This window comes from Colossoma macropomum, unplaced genomic scaffold (assembly GCF_904425465.1).
Source record: "Colossoma macropomum unplaced genomic scaffold, Colossoma_macropomum, whole genome shotgun sequence".
Lineage (NCBI taxonomy): Eukaryota > Metazoa > Chordata > Actinopteri > Characiformes > Serrasalmidae > Colossoma > Colossoma macropomum.
In genome coordinates, this window is record NW_023494794.1 from 29,289,286 (window position 1) to 29,311,129 (window position 21,844).

At 41.0% G+C, this 21,844-nt stretch overlaps 1 protein-coding gene across 1 annotated transcript in view; it reads left to right on the forward strand.

Annotated features, from left to right (window-relative positions):
• The window catches only part of LOC118814901 (transmembrane protein 47-like), a 40,693-nt gene that overhangs the window by 5,000 nt on the left and 13,849 nt on the right, over positions 1-21,844 (forward strand). Inside the window, exon 2 of the mRNA XM_036580771.1 lies at positions 12,793-12,933. Within this exon, the coding sequence (XP_036436664.1) occupies positions 12,793-12,933 (141 nt within the window). The remainder of the gene's footprint in view (positions 1-12,792; positions 12,934-21,844) is intronic.

The following is a 21,844-nucleotide window of genomic DNA, read 5'->3' on the forward strand; positions in this document are numbered from 1 at the left end:
ACACAGATGGACTCAGGGATGCGAAGCTCACTCGGCTCGATGCTAAAGATGTGTGGTGAATATGTTAACAGTACTCATGAACACACGAGTGTGATGTTGCGGAGCCTCTAAGTGGCTGTGATGAAAAACAAATTAAAAATGTAAGGACGTTGCATCGCCTTGCAGAATTTTTCCCTCATAATGATTTTGCGTTTCTTTGCAAATGCAATGAATTTTGGAAGGGAACACAAAATGTTTGTGAAGCAAAGCAGAAATTTTGCAAGGGATCAAAGTGTCGTTGTGAGAATTTTGCAAAAACACTTTTTATTTAACAGTCACCTCCCATAGGCTTCTACATGGCCTAGAACGAGACAGCAGAACTGCTCATGGCAGTTTAAACTGCTAATGAGGCACATATTCAACAGTTATTCTACATTGTAAAAAATAATGCGGCTTTAAAATGAAAACAAACTAAGAAAACCAGGTAACTTGAAATTTTGAGTTCATTGAACTTCTGATATTAAGTTAACCACAGATAATTGTGTTCTACATTTCGCCGCTGTTAGAAGAAAACCTCATATCTCCAAAATGGTAACTTTACAGGAGAAGGAAAAACATGCTCTACTTTTAATGTAAGTCAATGGAACCAGACTTTTTTCCAAGTCATTTTGGGCCGTTTATTTTGGTCCATTCGTCATGAAATTTACACACAACGTAAAGAACAACAGACATTTTCAAATTATGTCAAAAACTGAAAAACAGCAAAAGTGGAGATATGAGGTTTTGTTGTGACAGCAGCGATTTGTTAGCTTAATTTAAGTTCAGCGAGTTTGAAAGCTGTAATAATGCACTGTAGGTAAGTAAACGGCTTAGCTTGAAATTTTGAGCTCTTTCGACTTTTAATATTAACAGACAGATAATTACGTTTTACATTTGTTAACTTATTATTTTAATTTCATTGGAGTTTTAAATGAACCTGGTTTGCTTATTTTTTCTAAATTTTAAAGCTGTGTATTTTTTACAGTGTATTTTTTCAAATGATTGTTGTTAATTGACAAATAACACAAAAATGTGTAGATGTGAACCATCTACAGCACGTTCTCCATCAATCTGAAGAACAATTTCACCTTGCAAAGAATCATTGTTCATGGTTCTATATATAGGACTATTGTTCTTACTAAAGAACCCTTGAAGAACCATCTTTTTCAAGAGTGATGTTCAGGGGTTCTTTAGTTAAGAGTTATAGTTCTATATAGCACCAGAAATGGTTCTTCTATTGTAACAAGCCTGACATAGTGCACAATAACAGAACCCTTTTTGGTGCTATATAGGACTCTTCTCAATAAGGTTCTATATGGAACCATCTACAGCACATTCTCCATCAATCTGAAGAACCATTTCACCACGCACAGAATCATTTAATCATGGACAGGGTTCTTTGAATGCTCATGGTTATACATAGAACCATTTTCTATACTAAAGAACCCTTGAAGAACCATCATTTTTAAGTGTGTAGCTAAGTAGAATTGAACTGCTCCTTAAAGCAGGCGGAGCTTCAGCTCTGCTTATCTTCCATTCCAGAGTTTTAAATTCCTTAAACTCCTTAATTTTAAGACCTCCCTCCCCCTCCTGCCCCTCCCCGCCTCCCCCCGCTCCTGCCCCTGGTCCCCCGAGCTGCCTCGGTTTGGTCAGAGTCGTTCTTTTCTCTCTGGCTGGTATTGATCGGCGATTAGTTGCCGTGACGGCGCTGCGTCTGTGCGAGTCTTTGCTTTGACCTCATTGTGTTCGCGCTCTGCTCCATTGTGAACTCCCGGCTGGCTGGGATGCCATCGCGCTCTTTGTCTCGGGACTGTTTGTTTTCTCTGGCCTGCTTTTCCCCTTTACTACACTCTTTAAAACAAAGGTTCTTCAAGGGTTCTTTAGTGGGGAAAATGGTTCTGAATACAACCATGAACACTTAATGAACGCTTTGCATGAGTAAAGGATTCTTTGCATCATGAAAAGGCTTTTATTGGATTGATGGAGAATGTGCTGTTTATGGTTCTGCATATAGAACCTTTTAGAAAAGTGTTCCATATACACCAAAAAGGGTTCTTCTCTTGTTACAATGTCAAGCTTGTGCCAATAGAAGAACCTTTTTTGGTGTTATATGGAACCCTTTGCTAAAAGGTTCTATATAGAACCACAAACAGCACATTCTCCATCAATCTGAAGAACGCTTTCATGGTGCAAAGAACCCCCTTAATCATGCAAAGGGTTCTTTGAGTGTGGTTCTATTTTTAAGCGTGTACTCTTCTAAAGGAGGAAAAGTGAATACAAAAAAGTCTTCTTAGCAGGGCTATGGTTATTCGTTCTACACACGTATTACTTTATAAAGATGGTTCTTCAAGGGTTCTTTAGTAAAGGAAATGGTTCTATATAGAGCCCTAACCCTAACCCTAACACTAAGAACACGTTGTGTGCTTAAATTGTTCTTTGCATGGTGAAATATTTCTTCAGATTGATGTAAATGGGCTCTGTTCTGATTGGCTGCTCTGTATTGTGCCTCATTTAGAAAGCAGTCCGGGCTGAAACACTCCTTATAACTTCAGTGTGAGTGGGCGGGGCTAAACTGCTTTAGGCTGAATAGGTGGAAATACTTAAATGTATTGGTTTTTTGTGATGTCACAAAAAACAATGAATCCAGAACAGGAGGTTATAAATGAGTTTTCCATGATTCGGGCCCTTTAAGTTCTTATAGTGATTTATAGTTTGAGTGTGAGAGCGTCTAGGTGTGTGTCAGGCTGAGCTGGACGCTGTGTGAGGTGTGTGTGTGAGTGTGTGAGTGTGTGTGAGGTGTGTGTGTGTGTGTGTGTGTGTGTGTGTGTGTGTGTGTGTGTGAGGTGTGTAAGTTGTCTGAAACCCTCACAGTTTACGCCAAGCATACGTTACTTACTTCCTCCTCTATCCCTCTCTCTCTCTCTCATTTCCTCATCTGTCTCTCTCTCTCTCTCATTTCCTCATCTGTCTCTCTCTTTCTTTCTCTATCTCATTTCTCTCTCTTCTCTCTCTCTTACTCTCTCTCTCATTTTCTCCTCTCTCTCTCCATCTCTCTCATTTTCTCTCTCTCTCTTACTCTCTCTCTCATTTCCTCCTCTATCTCTCTCCATCTCTCTCATTTTCTCTCTCTTCTCTCTCTCTTACTCTCTCTCATTTCCTCCTCTATCTCTCTCTATCTCTGTCTCTCATTTCTTTCTCTGTCTTCTCTCTACTCTCTTTTTCTTCTTTGTCACTCTCATTTCTCTGTTTTCTCTCTTTCTCACTCTGTCTCTCATTTCCTTTTCTTTCCTTCTCTCTCTCTCTCTCTCTCTCTCTCTCTCTCTCTCTCTCTCTCTCTCTCAGTAGTTACTGATGGTAATGAGGTTCCCTCCCTGCTGGTTTGGTTAAAGATGCTTCAAGTCTTTGTCTGTGTGTGTGTGTGTGTGTGTGTGTGTGTGTGTGTGTGTGTGTGTGTGTGTGTGAGTGTATGTGTGTGTGTGTGTGAGTGTGAGTGTGTGTGTGAGTGTGTGTGTGTGTGTGTGTGTGTGTGTGTGAGTGTATGTGTGTGTGTGTGTGAGTGTGAGTGTGTGTGTGAGTGTGTGTGTGTGAGTGTATGTGTGTGTGTGTGTGAGTGTGAGTGTGTGTGTGAGTGTGTGTGTGTGAGTGTGTGTGTGTCTGTGTGTGTCCCTGAAGGATATTGCCGTAGGACCCAGTGTGGTGTATTGTGCTGATTTTGAGAGAGTCAAATTCCCCCAGTGAGAACAGCTCTCTCTCTCTCTCTCTCTCTCTCTCTCTCTCTCTCTCTCTCTGTGTGTGGTATTAGATAGCAGCTGGAGGCGGTGTGTGTGTGTGCGTTTGTGTGTATTGAGGACACACACCTGTTCACCCCTTTGTTCCCCGTTCACTCTATTCATCTCAGTGAGGTCATCAGTGGCCCACTTTATCTCTCTCTCTCTCTCTCTCTCTCTCTCTCTCTCTTTGTGGTCCTCTCTCAGTCTCCTGAATAGCCTGTGGTGTTGGTGGGTCTGTGCTGAGTTGTCATAGACTCTGTTCACACTGCAGGTAAAAGTGGCCCAAATCTGATTTTCTCACCAAATCTGATTTTTTTTGTTTGGCTGTTCAGATTATCTTCTAAATGTGATCTGTATGCGACATCAGTCTGCATACGCAAAAGATCAGAGAGTCACGCTGCGTCACGGCTCATCCAGAGGTAAACAATCACGACCGCCAACGAACGCCAGTCGCTCCCGGAGGATCAGCTTCATCCTCACCAGCATCACAGGAGCCATCATGAAGCTTCACTGTCTGACAGCTGGGCTCATCACCCAGAATGTGTTCGAGCCGTAAAAAGGGCGCGGTCACTTCTTTGGTTCGCGTCCTCGGATTCTTTAAACTCTGCTTTCAGACTTTTAACTGTTCTTTGACGCTGCAGCCTCGTTCTCCTGCGGCCGCGTTCAGACACTTCTTTAGAAACCTCTTCAAACACGGAGGGTTTGGATGAGTCTCTTCTGATTTTTGTACAGAAATGTCAGCCTAAATGTTTATGAGTCTCAGCAGCGTGAAATTATGACGGCTGTTCAGTTGGATTGACGTAAAAGTCACATAAATTCCGATCTGGCTGTTCAGACTGAGTCACATTGCTGCAGATCGTATACGTATCAGATTTCAGTACCACAAATGTCAGTTTCAGTGTGTTTATCTGTTCACACTGACACACAGACACACATCTGTCTCACACATGAAGAGAAAGATCAGATTCGGGCCACTTTTACCTGCTGTGTGATCATTATTCAGGTAACCGTGTGGAAAATTATTTTTAATAGTGAAGCTATTAATGTTGATCTTCTGGTAATGTTCCTCACTCTGAAATGGACACAGCGACAGCGCGGGAGTTACAGTTCAGTCTTTGTGAGATAAAAGTGTAATAATGATGGTTCTACAAGGGTTCTTTAGTGAAGAAAATGGTTCTATATAGAACCATGAACACTCCAAGAAACTTTTGCATGATTAAATGGTTCTTTGCATGGTGGAACGGTTCTTCAGATTGACGGAGAATATTTTTACGATGTCAAGCTTGTAACAATAGAGATGCTAAATTTCAAAAAGGTTCTACATAAACCATCTACAGCACATCGTCCATCAATCTGAAGAACCGTTTCTTTGTGTTCTTTGACTGTTCACGGTTCTGTGTAGAACCATTTCTTTACTACAAAACCCTTGAAGAATCATCTTTTTTTAAGTGTGTAGCTTAGCCGAGCGCTAAGAACCATATACAACACGTGCTCCATCAATCTGAAGAACCATTTCACCGAGCAAAGGGTTCTTTGAGTGTTCCCTTAGAATTAAACAGGCTGTTTTTGTTACTGTGCTTTTAGGATTGACATATGCAAATGAGCTCTGTTCTGATTGGCCTCCCTCACTTGAAGCGCAGTCTCAGCCAAAACGCTCCTTATAACTTCAGCGTGAGTGGGCGGGGCTAGGCTGAGCATGCTGCACACAGGCAGTTAAATGTAGTAATGACATCACAAAAGCAATGAATTAATAGGCTGTTTTTGCAGTTTAGCTTCCATAGTTGGTTTGTTTTGAAAGTTTAGTGATGTTTATGGACATCAGACTCTTATTTCATTGAATTGTGACTGTTTTTGGTACATAAACCCAAATAAAGCACGTGGGCCCTTTAGTTCACTCGTGGTCAGAAGTGGTCAGAAAAACACATTTTGTTTCTCAAGCAGAAGTAGCCCTCGAGAAAAACGGGTCAAGCCGAAGTTTTAAAGCCCTAACGGTAATTTAAATAAATAAGGAGCAGCACGATTGCGAGTACAAGTGCTTCTCATTCATATTGATCTCTTTTCATCCAGAACCTTCAGCAGAACAGCAGAGGAACTGCAGCAGCTAATCAGCAGCCTTTTTATTTCTGCGAGATTAGCAGTGTATGGAAATAAAGCTGAGCGGCGAGGGAGTTGTCAGCTCAGAGGAACCTGAATAAAAAGTAAAGTTAGATGAGTTACTGTGTGCAGATTCTCTCCTCACAGATAATTTAGAGCCAAACTCACTGGCCTGTTTTTGTGAGAATCCAGAGGCCGTGTTACAGAATCGTCCTCTGACAGGGCAGGATAAGACTTTTTCGCAAAGTCGTATTACAGAAGCAAATCTGATCTTAATTTAAGAATCTTATCTTATCTTACAGCATCTTATCTCCAGTTAGGAAATCTTAACACACTCGATCAAAGTCGACAAACAGCTGTCATGTCTGTCGCGTAGCAACCAACCGTAAACACACAGCTGAAACGTTTAAATGTAATCAAAATAATCCAGATAGTCATCCAGACAGCTACAGTTACTGATGTGAAGAAGGTCAAACAGAACTAAAGTGTGATAAACTGTAGGTTGTGAATGCTGTGAGAGCGCCCCCTGCTGTTTATCAGAGTGTCACCGCTCCCCAGTTTCAGTCTCCATTTCCCAAACGCTTTAGCCGAGCGCGCTAACGTTACTCCTCCTAATAAACAGACACACGTTCAGCTCCGTCTCCTCATTATTCACCACCATCACTGTAATATTTCATCATCAACATTAACACACGAAGGTAATCAGAGGGGCGGTGGAGATCGAGTCTGCAGCGTCTGAGATCTTTAAAACGCAGAGTTAGAAAAGAAAATCATCTCACAGTGAAAGCAGCGTTTTACAGTAGGAATAAATGGAGCTCATTATGCTGGTAGTGAACTATGCTGCTGACTCAGCTGCCTAAAAACCATAGAAACGGACCTTAAACAGAAGTGAGGACACTGTTGGGGTTCATCCTAAAGTTAGGACAGGATTTAGGAGGTTTAGTCTAGTTAGGATGTTTGTGTGATGCTGTTTTCTGATCTGGAGTTCATGATGAGATTATGAAGTTAGGAACTGTTATTCTGTAACAGCTACTGTCCTGAATTCAATTGTCATGGAGACCAAACAGATCAGATTTCAGAGTTAAGAAGTTTCTGTAATACGGCTCCTGAGCTCCAGCAGATCAGAGTGAAGAGGGGCTGTAACTCTCCACATGGTTCTGTTTCCATCGCTGTGTAGAACAGCAGGGGCATTTGGACCATTTCTGCTGTTCAGATGTCTGAATAAAAGTGAAATGACGACTGCAGTAAAAGTGAAAATACTCTTCCAAAAACAACTTGCATAGAAGTAAAATAGTAGCAGTTCAGAAAGCTGCTTAATGCTCTGGGGTCCAGAAACTCATGTCTGCTTAAATTTCAGCACATCAACTTAAAACACCCTCCCACGTCCTTTAATCTTGCCAAGGGTTCTTTGAGTGTTCATGGTTCTATGTAGAACCATTTTCTTTACTAAAGAACCTTTGAAGAACCATCTGTTTTAAGTGTGTATATAGAATTTTCTAAAAGTGTTCTATATTGAACCATCTACAGCACATCCCCCCTCAATCTGAAGAACCATTTCACAATACAAAGAATCCATTAACTGTGCAAGAATCCTTTGAGCTGTCGTGTTTTTAGAAGGAATCTTTTTTAAGTGTGTATGTCTTCTGAAGGTTCTAGATACATCACTGACTGTGAATACAAGCCAGAGTGTAAGCAGTGTTCCGGTTAGATGTTAGGAATGTAAAACAGTGGCGGCAGCTTTATGTCAGAACTCTTTACTATAAGAGTCACTGTAAAACTGATACAAGATCAGATACATGATGGTCTATATAAGCTTCAGATAAAACAGACGGACGGACTTTACAAGCTTCAGATGTCTGTGTTTAATCTAGAACAGTCAGAACATGTTCATGTGCACCAGTGTTAGCGCTAGTATACTATTGTGTACCACACACTTAAAATATATAGAAATATATATTATAAGTAGTTCTTTAAGGGTTCTTTAGTAAAGAAAATTGTTCTATATAGAACCATGAACACCCAAAAAACCATTTGCATGCTTAAAGGGCTCTTTGCTTCATGAAGGCATTCTTGACATCATAACAGCAGAACAAAGGGGTCTTCTATTGTTACAGGCTTGACATCATACATAATAGAAGAACCCGTTTTGGTGCTATATAGAACCATTTTTTCAAAAAGACTATATAGAACCATCTACAGCACATTCTCCATCAGGCTAAAGAACTTTTTCACAATACAGAGAACCCTTTAATCATGCAAAGGGTTCTTTGAGTGTTTATGGTTCTATATATATAACCATTTTTTTTCCTAAAGAACCCTTGAAGAACCATATTTGTTGAGTGTTTATTCTCCTGTAGAATCCACTGTGAATTTTTACTACTGGTTTTTAAATTTCTTAATGCTTTAACACCTTCGTCCGTTTCTGAGTGCTGATTGATGATGTTCCATATCGAGCTTTGAGATCATCCAGTGCTGCTTCTCCAGATTCCACAGATGAAGCTTAAAAGAGCCGAGAGGTTCTGTTGTTATGCACCAAAGATCTGGAACATGGTACTGATTAACGTCTGTCAGCCTCCTTCTATCAACGACTTTAAAAAATGGCTAAAAACTGTTGCCCCTGTTTTTACTGGAATTTACTGGAAGTTTTTATTAGATTTTTATACGTAGTTTTATTTTGTGAATACTGATTTTAATTATTACCTCCCCTTTTCTGTTATTGCCTTTATTTGTTGCATTTTTATTTGTCTGTTTTATTTTGTTATCTTTTGTTTATCTTTTTTCTTTTTCCTCTGTTGTTTTTATTTATGTATCGTGAAGCAGTTTGAGCTGCATTTTTAACTTATGAGAGGTGCTATATGAATAAGGATTATTATTATTATTATTATTATTAGGTCCAAACACGAAGTGCTGGAACCCTATTGTAATTGTTAGGATTCTTCTTCTTCTTCTTCTTCTTCTTCTCCTTTTTGTTTTTCTGCCCTAAAATCGTGCAGACCAAACTGTAAGTAATACAGACATAAACCTTGGTGAATAGGTAGTAGTTCCTCCCGCTACTCAGGCACTCAAGCTCAGCCCAGTCGGCCTGATGGTGGCGCTATAGCAAAGCTCTGTATGTTTAGGATTCTGTACCGTATGTCATAGAGACAAAATTCTTTCTTCTCCTAATTAGTTATGTCATGGTGATTGTCTCATGAATCAAATTCAACACATTATAAAATGATCATTTCCAATAAGTAGACCAAAATAAGTCTGTCATGCTGTAAACATATAAAGGATAAAATCATAAAATCATAAAATTATTCATATATATGTACGAATCTTTACTGACGTGTTGCCGAGGAGGATCGTAGCCAAAATAGCAATGTTGGGGGAACTTGCAAAGGATGCTTGGACCCCGCAAATCGCTGTTTGCGGCTATATTTGTTATCATTATTATTATTATTATTATTAGTAATAATATTATTATTATGGTTATTATTATTATTATTGTATATCCCATAGGGACGCTAGTAGAAAGCATCATTATTTTAGAGGTGTTTTGTTTTGTGTTTATTAGCCGAGCTGTAGTTCTGGCTGTAATAGTTCTAATAAACCCACTTTTATTTTTATGATAGGATGTTTTCTGGTGTTTTGGGAAGCTTGTCCGAAGTGTCCGGATACTTTCGGAGCCGCAGCGTTCCCGCTGCTGTAGACGCTGCAGTGGCTGAGCTGCTGTTTCTCGAAAGCTTCTTCTACTCAGTGTTTGATCTTTCAAGCGTTTCCTTCACACTGAATATGCTCTAAAATATTGACTTAATCCGAACTCCTCAGGGCCGAGCTCGCTTACCGCTCCTCCATCAGCCCCCTCTCTCTCTCCCTCTCTCCCTCGCTCTCTCTCTCCCTCTTTCCTTCTCCCTCTCTCCTCTCTCACTCTCTCTCTCACACTCTCCTTTCTCTTTTCTCTCTCTATCTCTCTCTCTTCCTTTCTCTCTCCCTCTCTCCTTCTTTCTCTCTTGCTCTCTCTCTCGCTCTTTCCCTCTCTCCATCTCTTTCTCGCTCTCTCACACTTCTCTCTCTCTATCTCTCTCTCTTTTTTCTCTTTCCCTCACTCTCCTTTCTCCCTCTCTCTCTCTCTCTCTCTCTCCCTCTCTCCTCCTTTCTCTCTCGCTCTCTCGCTCTTTCCCTCTCTCCCTCTCTTTCTCGCTCTCTCACACTTCTCTCTCTCTATCTTTCTCTCTTTTCTCTTTTTTCTCTCTACCTCTCTCTCTCTCTCTCTCTCCTTTCTCTTCTCTCTCTCTCTCACTCTCTCTTTTCTCTCTATCTTTCTCTCTCCTTTTTTGCTCCCTCTCTTTCTTGCTTTTTTTTCTCTCTGCCTTTGTTTTTCTGTTTTTACTCTCTCCCTCCTTCTTCTTCTTTCTTTTCTCTCTTTCTCTCTCTTTCCCATTATTTTTTATTCCCTTTTCTCTTTTATGCTCCTTCTCACTATTCCCTCACTCTCCTTATTTTCTGTTTTCTCTATCTTTCCATTCTTTTCTCTTTTTACTCTCTTTTCTGTTTGCTCTCTCTCTGTTCTCTTTCTCTCTTATTCTCTATTTTCTTTCTTCCTCCTTTCTTTCCTCTCCCCTTTTCTCTTTTTACTCTTTCCTTCTTCCACACTCTCTCCCTCTGTTCTCTCTGTTTTTTTCTCTGTCTTCTTTTTCTTTCATTCTTTCTCCTTTCTCATTTTCTCTCTTTTTACACTTTCTCTTTCCTTCGTCCTCTCTCTCTCTCTCTCTCTCTCTCTCTCTCTCTCTCCCTCTCTCTCTCTCTCCCTCTCTCTCTGTTTTAAGTGAAGGACTCGTTGGCGTATTGACAGTATTGATCGGTTGTGATCTCAGGGGGAAACAACCCAACATAAACAATCACACAAGTTGATTAGGGGCTGTAATACTGAGGGTATAAAGTTCCACTCGCCCTCCCTTTCCCCCTCTCTCTCTCTCTCTCTCTCTCCCTCTCCCTCTCTCTTCTGTGTGGCTCAGCTCATTAAAACACAGACCCCTGGAGGACGAGAGAGAGAGAGCGAAGAAGGAGAAAAAAGTAAGGGAAGAGAGAGAGAGAGGGGTGAATAAGTGAATAAGCAGAGTTAATTAACCAATCATAACGTTCCTCGGGTTCTTTGGGGCAAGTCGTGCAGGATTAGAGCACAGCGGGCTGACAGAGAGAGAGAGAAATATGGAAAAGGGAGAAAATGAGAAGAGAGAGGGTGGAGGGTAAAGTGAGCTCTGTAATAAGCTAAAAGACATTTTTTTGTGTGGGTTTTTTTCTGAATTTCCACCATAAAGCTGTATCTGGCCTGCTGGAGTCCTGAGAAGAAGCCTCAGGCTTCCCTCTCTCTGCTGATGAAGACCTCTGGGAGCCGTTGTGCGTTTTAAAGTATTCTGACGTTCAGACAGCCTTTCACTCTGATAGGGCTGAAGTTTGAGTGGTTCAGATGATGCTAATGCTGAAGTCCAACTACAACGACATCAAAATCTGAGACACGTAAACATGCAGTGAAACAGAAACATCCACCCGTTCAGAACAGCTCAGTGAGCTCTTTGAAATACGGTTACATAAACCCCTGCCTTCCACTTACTGGCCATTTTATTAGAAACACCTACCTTTTGCTTCCAATAACTGGCCACTTTATTAGAAACACTGACCTTGTGCTTCCACTCACTGGCCACTTTATTAGAAACACTGACCTTGTGCTTCCACTAACTGGCCACTTTATTAGAAACACCTACCTTAGGCTTCCGCTAACTGGCCACTTTATTAGAAACACCGACCTTGTGCTTCTACTAACTGGCCACTTTATTAGAAACACCTACCTTGTGCTTCCGCTAACTGGCCACTTTATTAGAAACACCCTGTTGTGTTTCCGCTAACTGGCCACTTTATTAGAAACACCCTATTGTGTTTCCACTAACTGGCCACTTTATTAGAAACACCTCCTCTGGTCTTGAAAGAAAGTGTTTCAAAGTTCTGGCTGTGATGTGTCTCGTCGTTTACAGGTTAAAAGGGAAGATTACTTTATAATAAAGCTGAAGGGGGATATTAAATGTTATGCAAATTAATTAGGACAAATAATATCTCAGCTCTTTGATGTCTGACCCTCCTGAATCCTGACCTGTCGTTGTCCTGAAATGTTGGAATTGAACATTTACATTATTTAAATCTGAAACTGCAACCCAGTCCAACATTTTCATCATTCCAGCAGCTCTGTGTTCACTGTCATATTAAAGCTTTTGAAATCTGATTAGATGCATTTAAAACACGTCTTTTGGGAGTAAAACTGTGACAAGAGTTTAGATCCAGTGTCTGGCAGCATGAAGCTACATCTTCACAGAGTTTCTGCTGGATGAATAATTTAAACTGAAACTGACCCAAAAATGCAATCATCTCAGATAAAAATCACACTGTAAGAGAAGCTGTGCCATTTTAGTTTAACCCTCTGGAGTCCACACACTCGCCAAATTCTCTGTTTCTGTATCTGTTTGTGTATCTTTGTGATGATCCAGCTCAGAAATCCAGTTCAAACACTTCCTGAATCTGTAGAGTCGCCCTTCCCATTCCATCTAATCCCGAGATCATACGAGACTCACATCCGGAGTTATGAGCCTATGAAGAGGGGCTGAGATACACGTCATCTGCCTCTCACCGTGTGGAACTGGTGGATTGGTGTGTCCGTCTACATTAGCATAGCTGAACACATGGATTCAAAGTTTCCTTTAGGCAAATAAAGTAAATTATGTTATTTATGCATGTATATTTATCAGAATTTCATAACGAAGAAAGAAATTTCTCTGGAATCACAAAAGTCAAAAAGTTGAATGCCATAAATGTAAATGTTCTGACCATGACTGATGCCTCTGTCTCTCTCTCTCTCTCTCTCTCTCTCTCTCTCTCTCAGATTGGCAGATCGCGACATTGGTGTTGTTGTTAGCCGGGGCGTCGGTGACGTTGGTGGCGTTTCTCGTGGCTCTGATCTCTCTGTGTAGAGGAACACACCGGAAACACTACCGCACCGTCGCTGTGTTTCTCTTCACTGCAGGTAACAAAACATACCAGCTAATGTCCAAAACTGTCTCTGTTCAATATAAACTACTCTGTATTCACTGTTAAATACACCCTGTTCACTATAAACTACACTCTGTTCACTATAAACATCACCATATTCACAATAAACAACACCCTATTCATTATAAACTACACCCTGTTCACTATAAACTACACAAAGTTCACTATTAACTATGCCCTGTTTATTATGAACTACACCATATTCACTATAACCTATACCCTATTCACTATAAACTACGCCCTATTCACTGTAGACTATACCCTGTTTACTATAGACTACACCCTGTTCACTATAATCTACACTCTGTTCACTATAAACCACACAAAGTTCACTATAAACTACACTCTGTTCACTATAAACTACACCCTGTTCACTGTAAACTTTACTCTGTTCACTATAAACTACACTCTATTCACTATAAACTACACTCTGTTCACTATAAACTACACTCTGTTCACTATAAGCTATACCCTATTAACTATAATCAATATCCTTTTCGTTATAAAGTACCCCTCATTCAGTATACTCTACACCCATTCACTATAACCCACACTCTTCTCACTATAAACTACACTCTGTTCACTATAAACTACACTCTGTTCACTATAAACTACACTCTGTTCACTATAAGCTATACCCTATTAACTATAATCAATATCCTTTTCGTTATAAAGTACCCCTCATTCAGTATACTCTACACCCATTCACTATAACCCACACTCTTCTCACTATAAACTACACCCTGTTCACCATAAACTACTGTGTTCACTTTAAACTACACCCTATTCACTAAAAACTACACTCTGTTTACTTTAAACTACACCTTATTCACTATAAACTATACTCTGTTCACTATAGACTGCACCCTGTTCAATATAGACTGCACCCTATTCACTATAGAGTGCACCGTATTCACTATAAACTACTCTGTGTTCACCATAGACTACACCCAGTTCACTGTTATTGTTGTGTTTTACAGAAAGAAAAGCTGCTCTTTACATTCAGCCAATTATGTCGTTATGTGTAAACAGTGTATGTGAACAGTGACTCTGTAGACGTGTAAAGGGTAAAATGTCCTGACGAACACTGAAAGGTCGTGCTGTTATTTGGGCAGCCAGTGCTGTTGAGCAGTGAGTCCACACAGACGGACGCAGACAGCGTGTTTACTCAGAAAGAAGCCGCCTGTGTCGGAGTGTTTGTTTAAGGATCGCAGTAACGCTAATCAGATCACAGTTCATTAGACACGGCATCTCTCTCTCTCTCTCTCTCTCTCTCTCTCTCTCTCTCTCTCTCTCTCTCCAACTATGCCCTCTCTTTCTTCTGTCTCTCTCTCTCCCGTTTCTCTTTCTTTCCTCTCTCTCTGTCTTTCTTCTCTCTCTCTCTCTCGTCTTTCTCTCTCTCTCCCTCTCACTCCTGTTTCTTTTCTCTCTCTCTGTCTTTCTTCTCTCTCTCTCTCTCATCTTTCTCTCTCTCTCTCTCTCTCTCTGACTACATTCTTGCTAATGAGTGGTGGAATGCATTTCCTCTTGAACAACAAACCCCAGAAGCCTCAGAAACTCCCTCTTCCCGTTTTGTTTTCCTCTCATATCCGCCCTTTTCATCATCTTTCACACACATTGCTCGTCAGAAGTTTGGGGACCCCATGCATGTTCAGTATCTCTAGCAGGCTTGATGATGTGTTTTCTGATACCGTGTGACTCACTGTTATCTATAAACACACACTGTGTCTGTTAGCGTAGCTAAACACGGCAGCGTTTAGTCTGTTTTCTGTTTAAAATAACAGTAAATTATAACTGTGTGGAAGGCTAGGCGTACCCAAACTTTTGAGGGACGTGAACGTGAGAATAAGCAGAGTTTAGATGAAAGTCAGGAGTGAAGCTCTCAGAAATCTCTCCAGGAATATTAAAGCCTCATTAATTTGCTGGTGAGTGAGCTGTGTTCCTCAGCGGGAGGCGGGAGAACGCGGCTGCAGCTCCGTTTCCGCCGCTGCTCTCTACAGCTCAGTTAACCGCTGGAGCACATACCATCCACATTACAGCACAGGGCACTCGGGGGAAGGGGGGGTGCGATGTTAGGGGGCGTCGTGACACGCACTTGTGTGTGTTTGAGTCAAAAAGTCTTTAAAAATCAAACACCGAATTAGAATTTTTGATAAGCAAATTAGCTTCTCTAATACAGTCTAATGTTCAAAGGGGAAATCCACCCAACTTTCCATGTAATTCAATGGTTGAGATGAAAACAAAGTCATTCAGGCTGCTTTGATGTAAATACGCCTGTCCTTATTAGGCAAGGGTTCTTATCAAAGACAGTGGTTCTGTATAGAACCATGAATACTCAAAGAACCATTTACATGCTTAAATGGTCCTTTACATCGTGAAGTGGTTCTTCATGATGGAGAATGTGTCGTAAATGGTTCTATATAGCACAAAAAGGGTTCTTCATTTGTTACAAGTTTGATGTAGTACAGAACAGCAGGTGCTAAATAGAACTGTTTTCAAAAAGGTGCTATAGGACCATGTACAACACATTCTTTGTCAATCTGAAGAACGATTTCACCATGCAGAGAACCCTGCAAAGGCATGCAAAGGGTTCTTTGATTGTTCATGGTGCTATATAAAACCGTAGTCTTCACTAAAGAACCTTTGAAGAACCGAGTGTAGAACAGTGTCTCAGTCTTCAGGCAGTGAATTCATAACCATTTCATGTAGGAACTTTCTGTGAAGGAGCTTTTAGAGGTGGACGTCTGGTTCCTATCACCACCACTGTGAACAGTTCTCTAAATCCTTGCTCATAATTAATGCAGTGCTTTGTCGGATGTTTTCATGGAGCGTGCGTGTGTGTGTGTGTGTGTGGAGCAGTATTATCTACTGTAGGACTGACCCCAGATCAGCCATCAGCCAAGTAATAACAATAACACAACAATAATATAACAATAGCCACGTTTACATGCAGCCTGATAATCCATTAATAATCTGACTAATAGCTCATTAGGAATAGATTACGTTCATGTAAACACCTCAGTCAGAATAGTCTAGTCCAATTGAGGCCATCAGGAATACAGTTTCTGTCTGATTGATCGAGGTGGGTAATCCTGTAAATAATCTGTTAAATAGAAGAATAATATCAGTGTAAACGCCTGTATCTGATTACATTCCCTATCAGAAAGTTTAAGTCCGTTCTGATCATGTTCATCGCGTCATAGTGAGAGTTTATACCGTTCAACATGGCGGAGCAGAAACTGGTCTGCAGAGGAGACGAAGGTTACGCTCTGATCTTTAAAAGACGGCGGTGGGACGGACGTCCAGCTTATGTGTCTCAGAACACGACGTCTTCCTCTCGGCCTTCTTTAATAAGGACATGTGAAGGACGTTTTCCTGAGTCTGACATCATTTTAAAGCGATTAAAAACACAAGCGCTGCTCACTGCTGCTCATCTGACTCTGACTGGACTCACGTGATGCTGGTTGTCATGGTAACGTCTACCCTAGGTTGTTCTCTACGCATGTGCATAATTTTGGATCTGATTACCTGTAGTGAGCATGTAAACAGAGATTTTCATCAGATTGTTGAGTAGAGTGAGAATAAACACCTCAGAGTCTGAGTCTATAGTGTAAATGTATTCAGTTGGACTGGCAAAAGTCTTTGCATGTAAACACAAACAATAATGGCTGTAACTCAGGATAAATGATGGGCTGGTTCTGTTGATCCTGGATCAGTGTGCAGTAATATTCCCCCTCATTAAAGCTGCATTATGTAAGTTTCCGCTTATATAATTCACTCATAAAGCTGGAATCTCTGTGCTCTCAGACCGATCGCGCTGGAGAGAACAGACGGAGATGGATGGATCAGTGCAGCTGTATTTCATCATGTCTTAGACTAGTTTAACATGCTGAACCTTCACACAGCAACTTTCTGAACTTCAGCAGCTTCACAGCCACATGAAGACAATCAGAAATCGCATTCGCTTACAGCACTTTACATTACTGCACTAGCAAGGCTGGCGATTTATCAATAATGATCAATAACAGCCATGAAAATGCTAAACGGAATGTTTTCATTTCATATGCATGATTGTTCTGGCTAACGGTCTGATCTCAGGGCTCCGTTTATGGATTGAACAATAATGATATTTAGACGATATTCCAACTTTGGCTGAGAGTCAGAACAAGCTCTGAATGAATGTTTAGGATGTTTTCTTTAAGTTCTGGTAAAATTTACAGCATGAACTCCTGATTCTGATCTCGTATAATTTACAAAATACATTTCCTGATTCTAATCACATATTTATGTTGTAAATCTTCTGATTCTGATCACATATTTACATCGTAAACCTCCTGATTCTGATCACGTATTTACAAAGTAAACATATTTACGTCGTAAATCTCCTGATTCCGATCACATATTTACGTCGTAAATCTCCTGATTCCGATCACATATTTACATCGTAAACCTCCTGATTCTAATCACGTATTTACAAAGTAAACATATTTACATTGTAAATCTCCTGATTCTGATCATATATTTAAAAAGACAGCCTGATTCCGATCACATATTTAGTTTGATCACATAAATATGAGGCAAATGTCATGATTCTGATCACATATTTACAGTGAAAACCTCATGATTCACATAATTAGAGCATAAGTCTGATTCATTTCTACGACATAAACCTCCTGATTCCGATTACATTTTTATGACATAAATCTCCTGATTCTGATCACATGTTTACAGTGTAAATTACCCTCACATAAATATGAAGCAAATCTTCTGATTCCGATCACATATTTATGAAATAAATCTCATTCACATATTTACAGTGTACATCGTCTGATCAAAATGTGATTAGAATCATTTACAACATAAATCAGCTGATTCTGATAACATATTCATTCTGACTGTGTATTTACGACCTAAATTGGCCAAATCTGATCACAGATTTATGAAGTAAACCAGTCGAATTTGGTCACATAGTTATGGCATAAATATGACATCATATAAATCTGCCAAATCTGATCACATATCTGACTTAACTCTGATCATTAATGTGATTACTGCATGTAGCCAGTCTTTCTCTTCATGTCTGAGTTATTAAGAAGAAGGTACAGAACAGAAGCTGGGGTTTGTGTTTTCTCTCTGTGTGTCTGTTAGGATGTAATGATCGGAGTGCGTTAGCCAGTCTTTACAGCTCCCAGCTGGACGCGGTTCATTTCATCTTTTGCTCGTTCTTTCTCTCCTTTTTCTCTCTCCCTCTCTCTCGCTCTCTCGCTCTCCTAATTTATGTCGGAGTTTTAGAACAAGTATAAACACAGCTATAAAAAGGCAGCAGACAAACAGCACCGTCGCTTCAGAGCCTGAAATGAAGCCCTTTGTGTGTGTGTGTGTGTGTGAGTGTGTGTGTGTGTGTGTGTGTGTGTGTGTATGTGTGTGTGTGTGCGTGTGTGTGTGTGTGTCTGTGTGTTTGATGCAACATCTTTTACAAACACTCTTTGCTGTCCAAATGACTGCAGCATCTCTGAAATGTTATGTTTTGCTGTCAGAAAAAAACTTCCAAGTAAATTTTATTCCCACAAAGCACAAACAATGTAAATGAGCCCTCAAAGGTACCACATGGTCTGTACAGTCCAACTGTGTAACCTAAATGAGTTTTAAAGGTTCACAGCCTTCACTGTCCCAGAGGAAAGAGGCATGTTTGTTCCTTTTTTTCTAAATAAAATAAAACGTCTGGAGTCAGAACTGGGTGATGGAGTCAGTGCAGCTTACAGTATATTACTGCAGAATTTGAAAGGGACAAAAATCCAATTCTGACTTATTTATTCACAGCCAAATTGTCCGATGGCAGATTTTTGGGCTGTTTTTATTAGCCTTTTTCTGTCTGAAGCTCACAGTGTGTGGGGAGAATCAACACTACCACATTTCCAACACTTTTTATTTGCCAAAATTGCAGTAAAACATTATTTGCTCTTTAATGAGCCAAACTCACATTTCAATTTTTCCATCTGAATCCAGTTTCCTATTTAAATAACATAAATCAAATAAAGTGCTACACTGAAAATAAGAGGCAGCTGGCCTTTTATCACAGTGAGCCATGTGTTATTAGGCTAATGTAAGTATATTAAAATGCTATACATAATTATACATAAATAATGTAAATAAATGTATAAAGCCAGGATTTTAATTGTTGAAATAAATCTGCCTCGGTAATACAGAATTATTCATACTGGATTAAAATTGCTCCACAATTATTACTGTCAGACTGTAAAAACGACACACTTTAAAATCAGTTTCCTATTTAAATAACACGTCTCTAATAAAGCTCTCCTTGTACAGTAAGAGTTGACTGGCTGTGTATCACAGTGAGGTGTGTATGATTATGCTGTGATATTGTGGTTCAGGCGTAGCATCAGCATTCAGATACAGTGCAGGTGCTTTCTCACCTGTTTACCTCAGAATCCTGCAGTGCAGATCACACACAATAAAAATAGTAAATTGGCCGACTGCTGATTTCATATTTTCATCATCATCATCACTTTTATTCATATAGCGCCTTTCCCATGCTCAAGAATGTTTTACAATCAATACATAATCAACAATACATAACACAGAAAACACACACACACTCCACGGTTCCCATAGCTAGCATGGTATAGAGTCACTTAGCCAGCCCGGAAAGAGTCCTTAGCCATGGCTCACACCACACCAAGTCTCATACCACAACTACGGTGCATCACACAGGAGGCCGGCCTGGGAAGCCTGGAAAGCCGAAAACATACTCAGCCACAAAGGCGTAGCATTTACCTGCAGCCGAACCCCACCAGTCCAGGCAGCCTCATAGCTGCACTGCAGCGTCACCCAGGCGGCCGGCCCAGGCAGCCACATAGCTGCGATGTAGCATCGCTCAGGCAGCCGGTCTGAAAGGCCTCGTAGCTGCAGCATAGCGCTGCTCGTGCAGCCAAACACTCCCGGCCCAGGCAGCCCCACAGCTGCAGTGCAGCGCCAACCAAGCAGCGGACCCAGGCTGTGATGTCAGGTCCCCTGCCCAGAGAGCCTCGTAGCCGTAATACAGTGTCTCTCAAGTGGCCAGTCCTGGCTGCATCATAGCTGTGATGTAGCGTCACACAAACAGCAAACCTGTGCAGTCCAAGAAGCCTCTGAGCCACAGCTGGAAAATCACTCTCAGCCGCTGTTCTCGGTGGATATAATGGGAAACTCCTCACTCAGCAGGGGAACATCAAAATATACACACAAGCAATACAAAAATGAGTTCGATCCTTGGTGATGCTACGGCTGTCCGTGGCCAGGAGTCCAAGAGAGCACATCTGGCCTCTCTCTCTCGGCGGGTGGGATGGCCCCCGTCTCCCCCCATCACTTAGCAGCGATGTTAGTCAGTGCAGGTGTCTGTTAGCTGACATGGCGGTTAGTGTTCTCCGAGTGCGTTCAGCTGTCCAATGACTTTGCGTGAGCGGCAGTTCGAAAAGATGCGGTGGAGCTTCGCAGGTCTCTGAGGAAGCCTGTGCTAGCCTTCACCCTCCTAGTGCTAGTGGTATTGTGTGACTGGGGGAGTCGTAACTTGTGGGTGGATTTGGAGACGACTGGAGAAAATTGGGGAAAAATACAAAAAAAACAAAACATCCATCCATCCATCATCTAAACCGCTTATCCTTCTGGGTCGCGGTGGGGTGCTGGAGCCTATCCCAGCTGTCATTGGGCGGAAGGCAGAACAAAACAATACAAAACAAATGGAAAACCAAAGTAAAGCAAAAGTCTGCCAGTCTGGGCCGATTCCAGTCGTGCTTCCATAGGATTTGGTACAATTATGTTCCCTAACTGAAGGTACCAAAGATGTACTATTGAAGGTTCCAACACAGTGGCAGTGTTGGTACCCAGAAAGCTGCAGTTTCTCTGAGTTTGTTGACTACATCTGCAGATCTACAGCTTCTGTCTGCTGTTTTCTTCCTTCCTGCTGTAATTGCTTTCGAGCCTCCTGTGGATAGTGGTCCCCTTATAGCGCCAGCAACAGGTCATTAAAGAAGTGTGTGTGTGTTTGTGTGATAAAGGCCAGTACCGTTCAGTTTAGTGGACTGTGAATTTTTTGCAGTGTAAAAACATTTTTTTTGCTCTGAACTTTGAGGTGGAGGTCTGGACTCCAATAATATCTTGTGCCGTGGACTAATTTTCAGTGCTGTGCGTTGGAGCGGGTGGGAAACCAGCCCTCTGCAGGCGGGAGCAGGGACAAAATGCATGCCACAATCGCAAATTAATGAACAGCCTCAATAAAGTAGAACAATCACTAAATCGTATATATATCAACAATATGAAATGATAACAGTAAAGCAATTAAAATGAATGAAGTCATTCTTAAGAGCTGCAGATCAGCTGATCACGTGAACCACATGCCAGTTTTCATAGCTTACAGTTACAGTGAGTCTTATGGCCACAGCTGCCCAGCAAAACACCAAAAATAACCGCTCTGTGGTTTAATTCCTGCTTTGTGTTTACTGGGAATTAATGGTGTTTATCTCTCTCAAAGATGGAAGCTTTAAGTGCTGTTTATCTGAGTTTATCTCAGTTTTGGTGTCTATCGGCTCTTCCAGGTGGTCGTTAGGAGCCACATTTTCTCTGGAGCTTTTAATCAGTTTTTTGAACTCCAGGTTTGGATACATTTTTAACACAAAAAGAGTGTTGCAAACTCTCCGTGTGTTGGTGCTGTAGGTTAGATTTGTTTTTCTGGATTTTTTTTCCTGGTTTTGCTGCAGTCAGGACATTTTTGTCCAGGAAATATACAAAAACAAGCAAAACAAACACACAGACAGAAAGGAAAATGTTACCAACTCACTGAATGACTCACACTCACACACACTCACACACACACACACACACACACACAC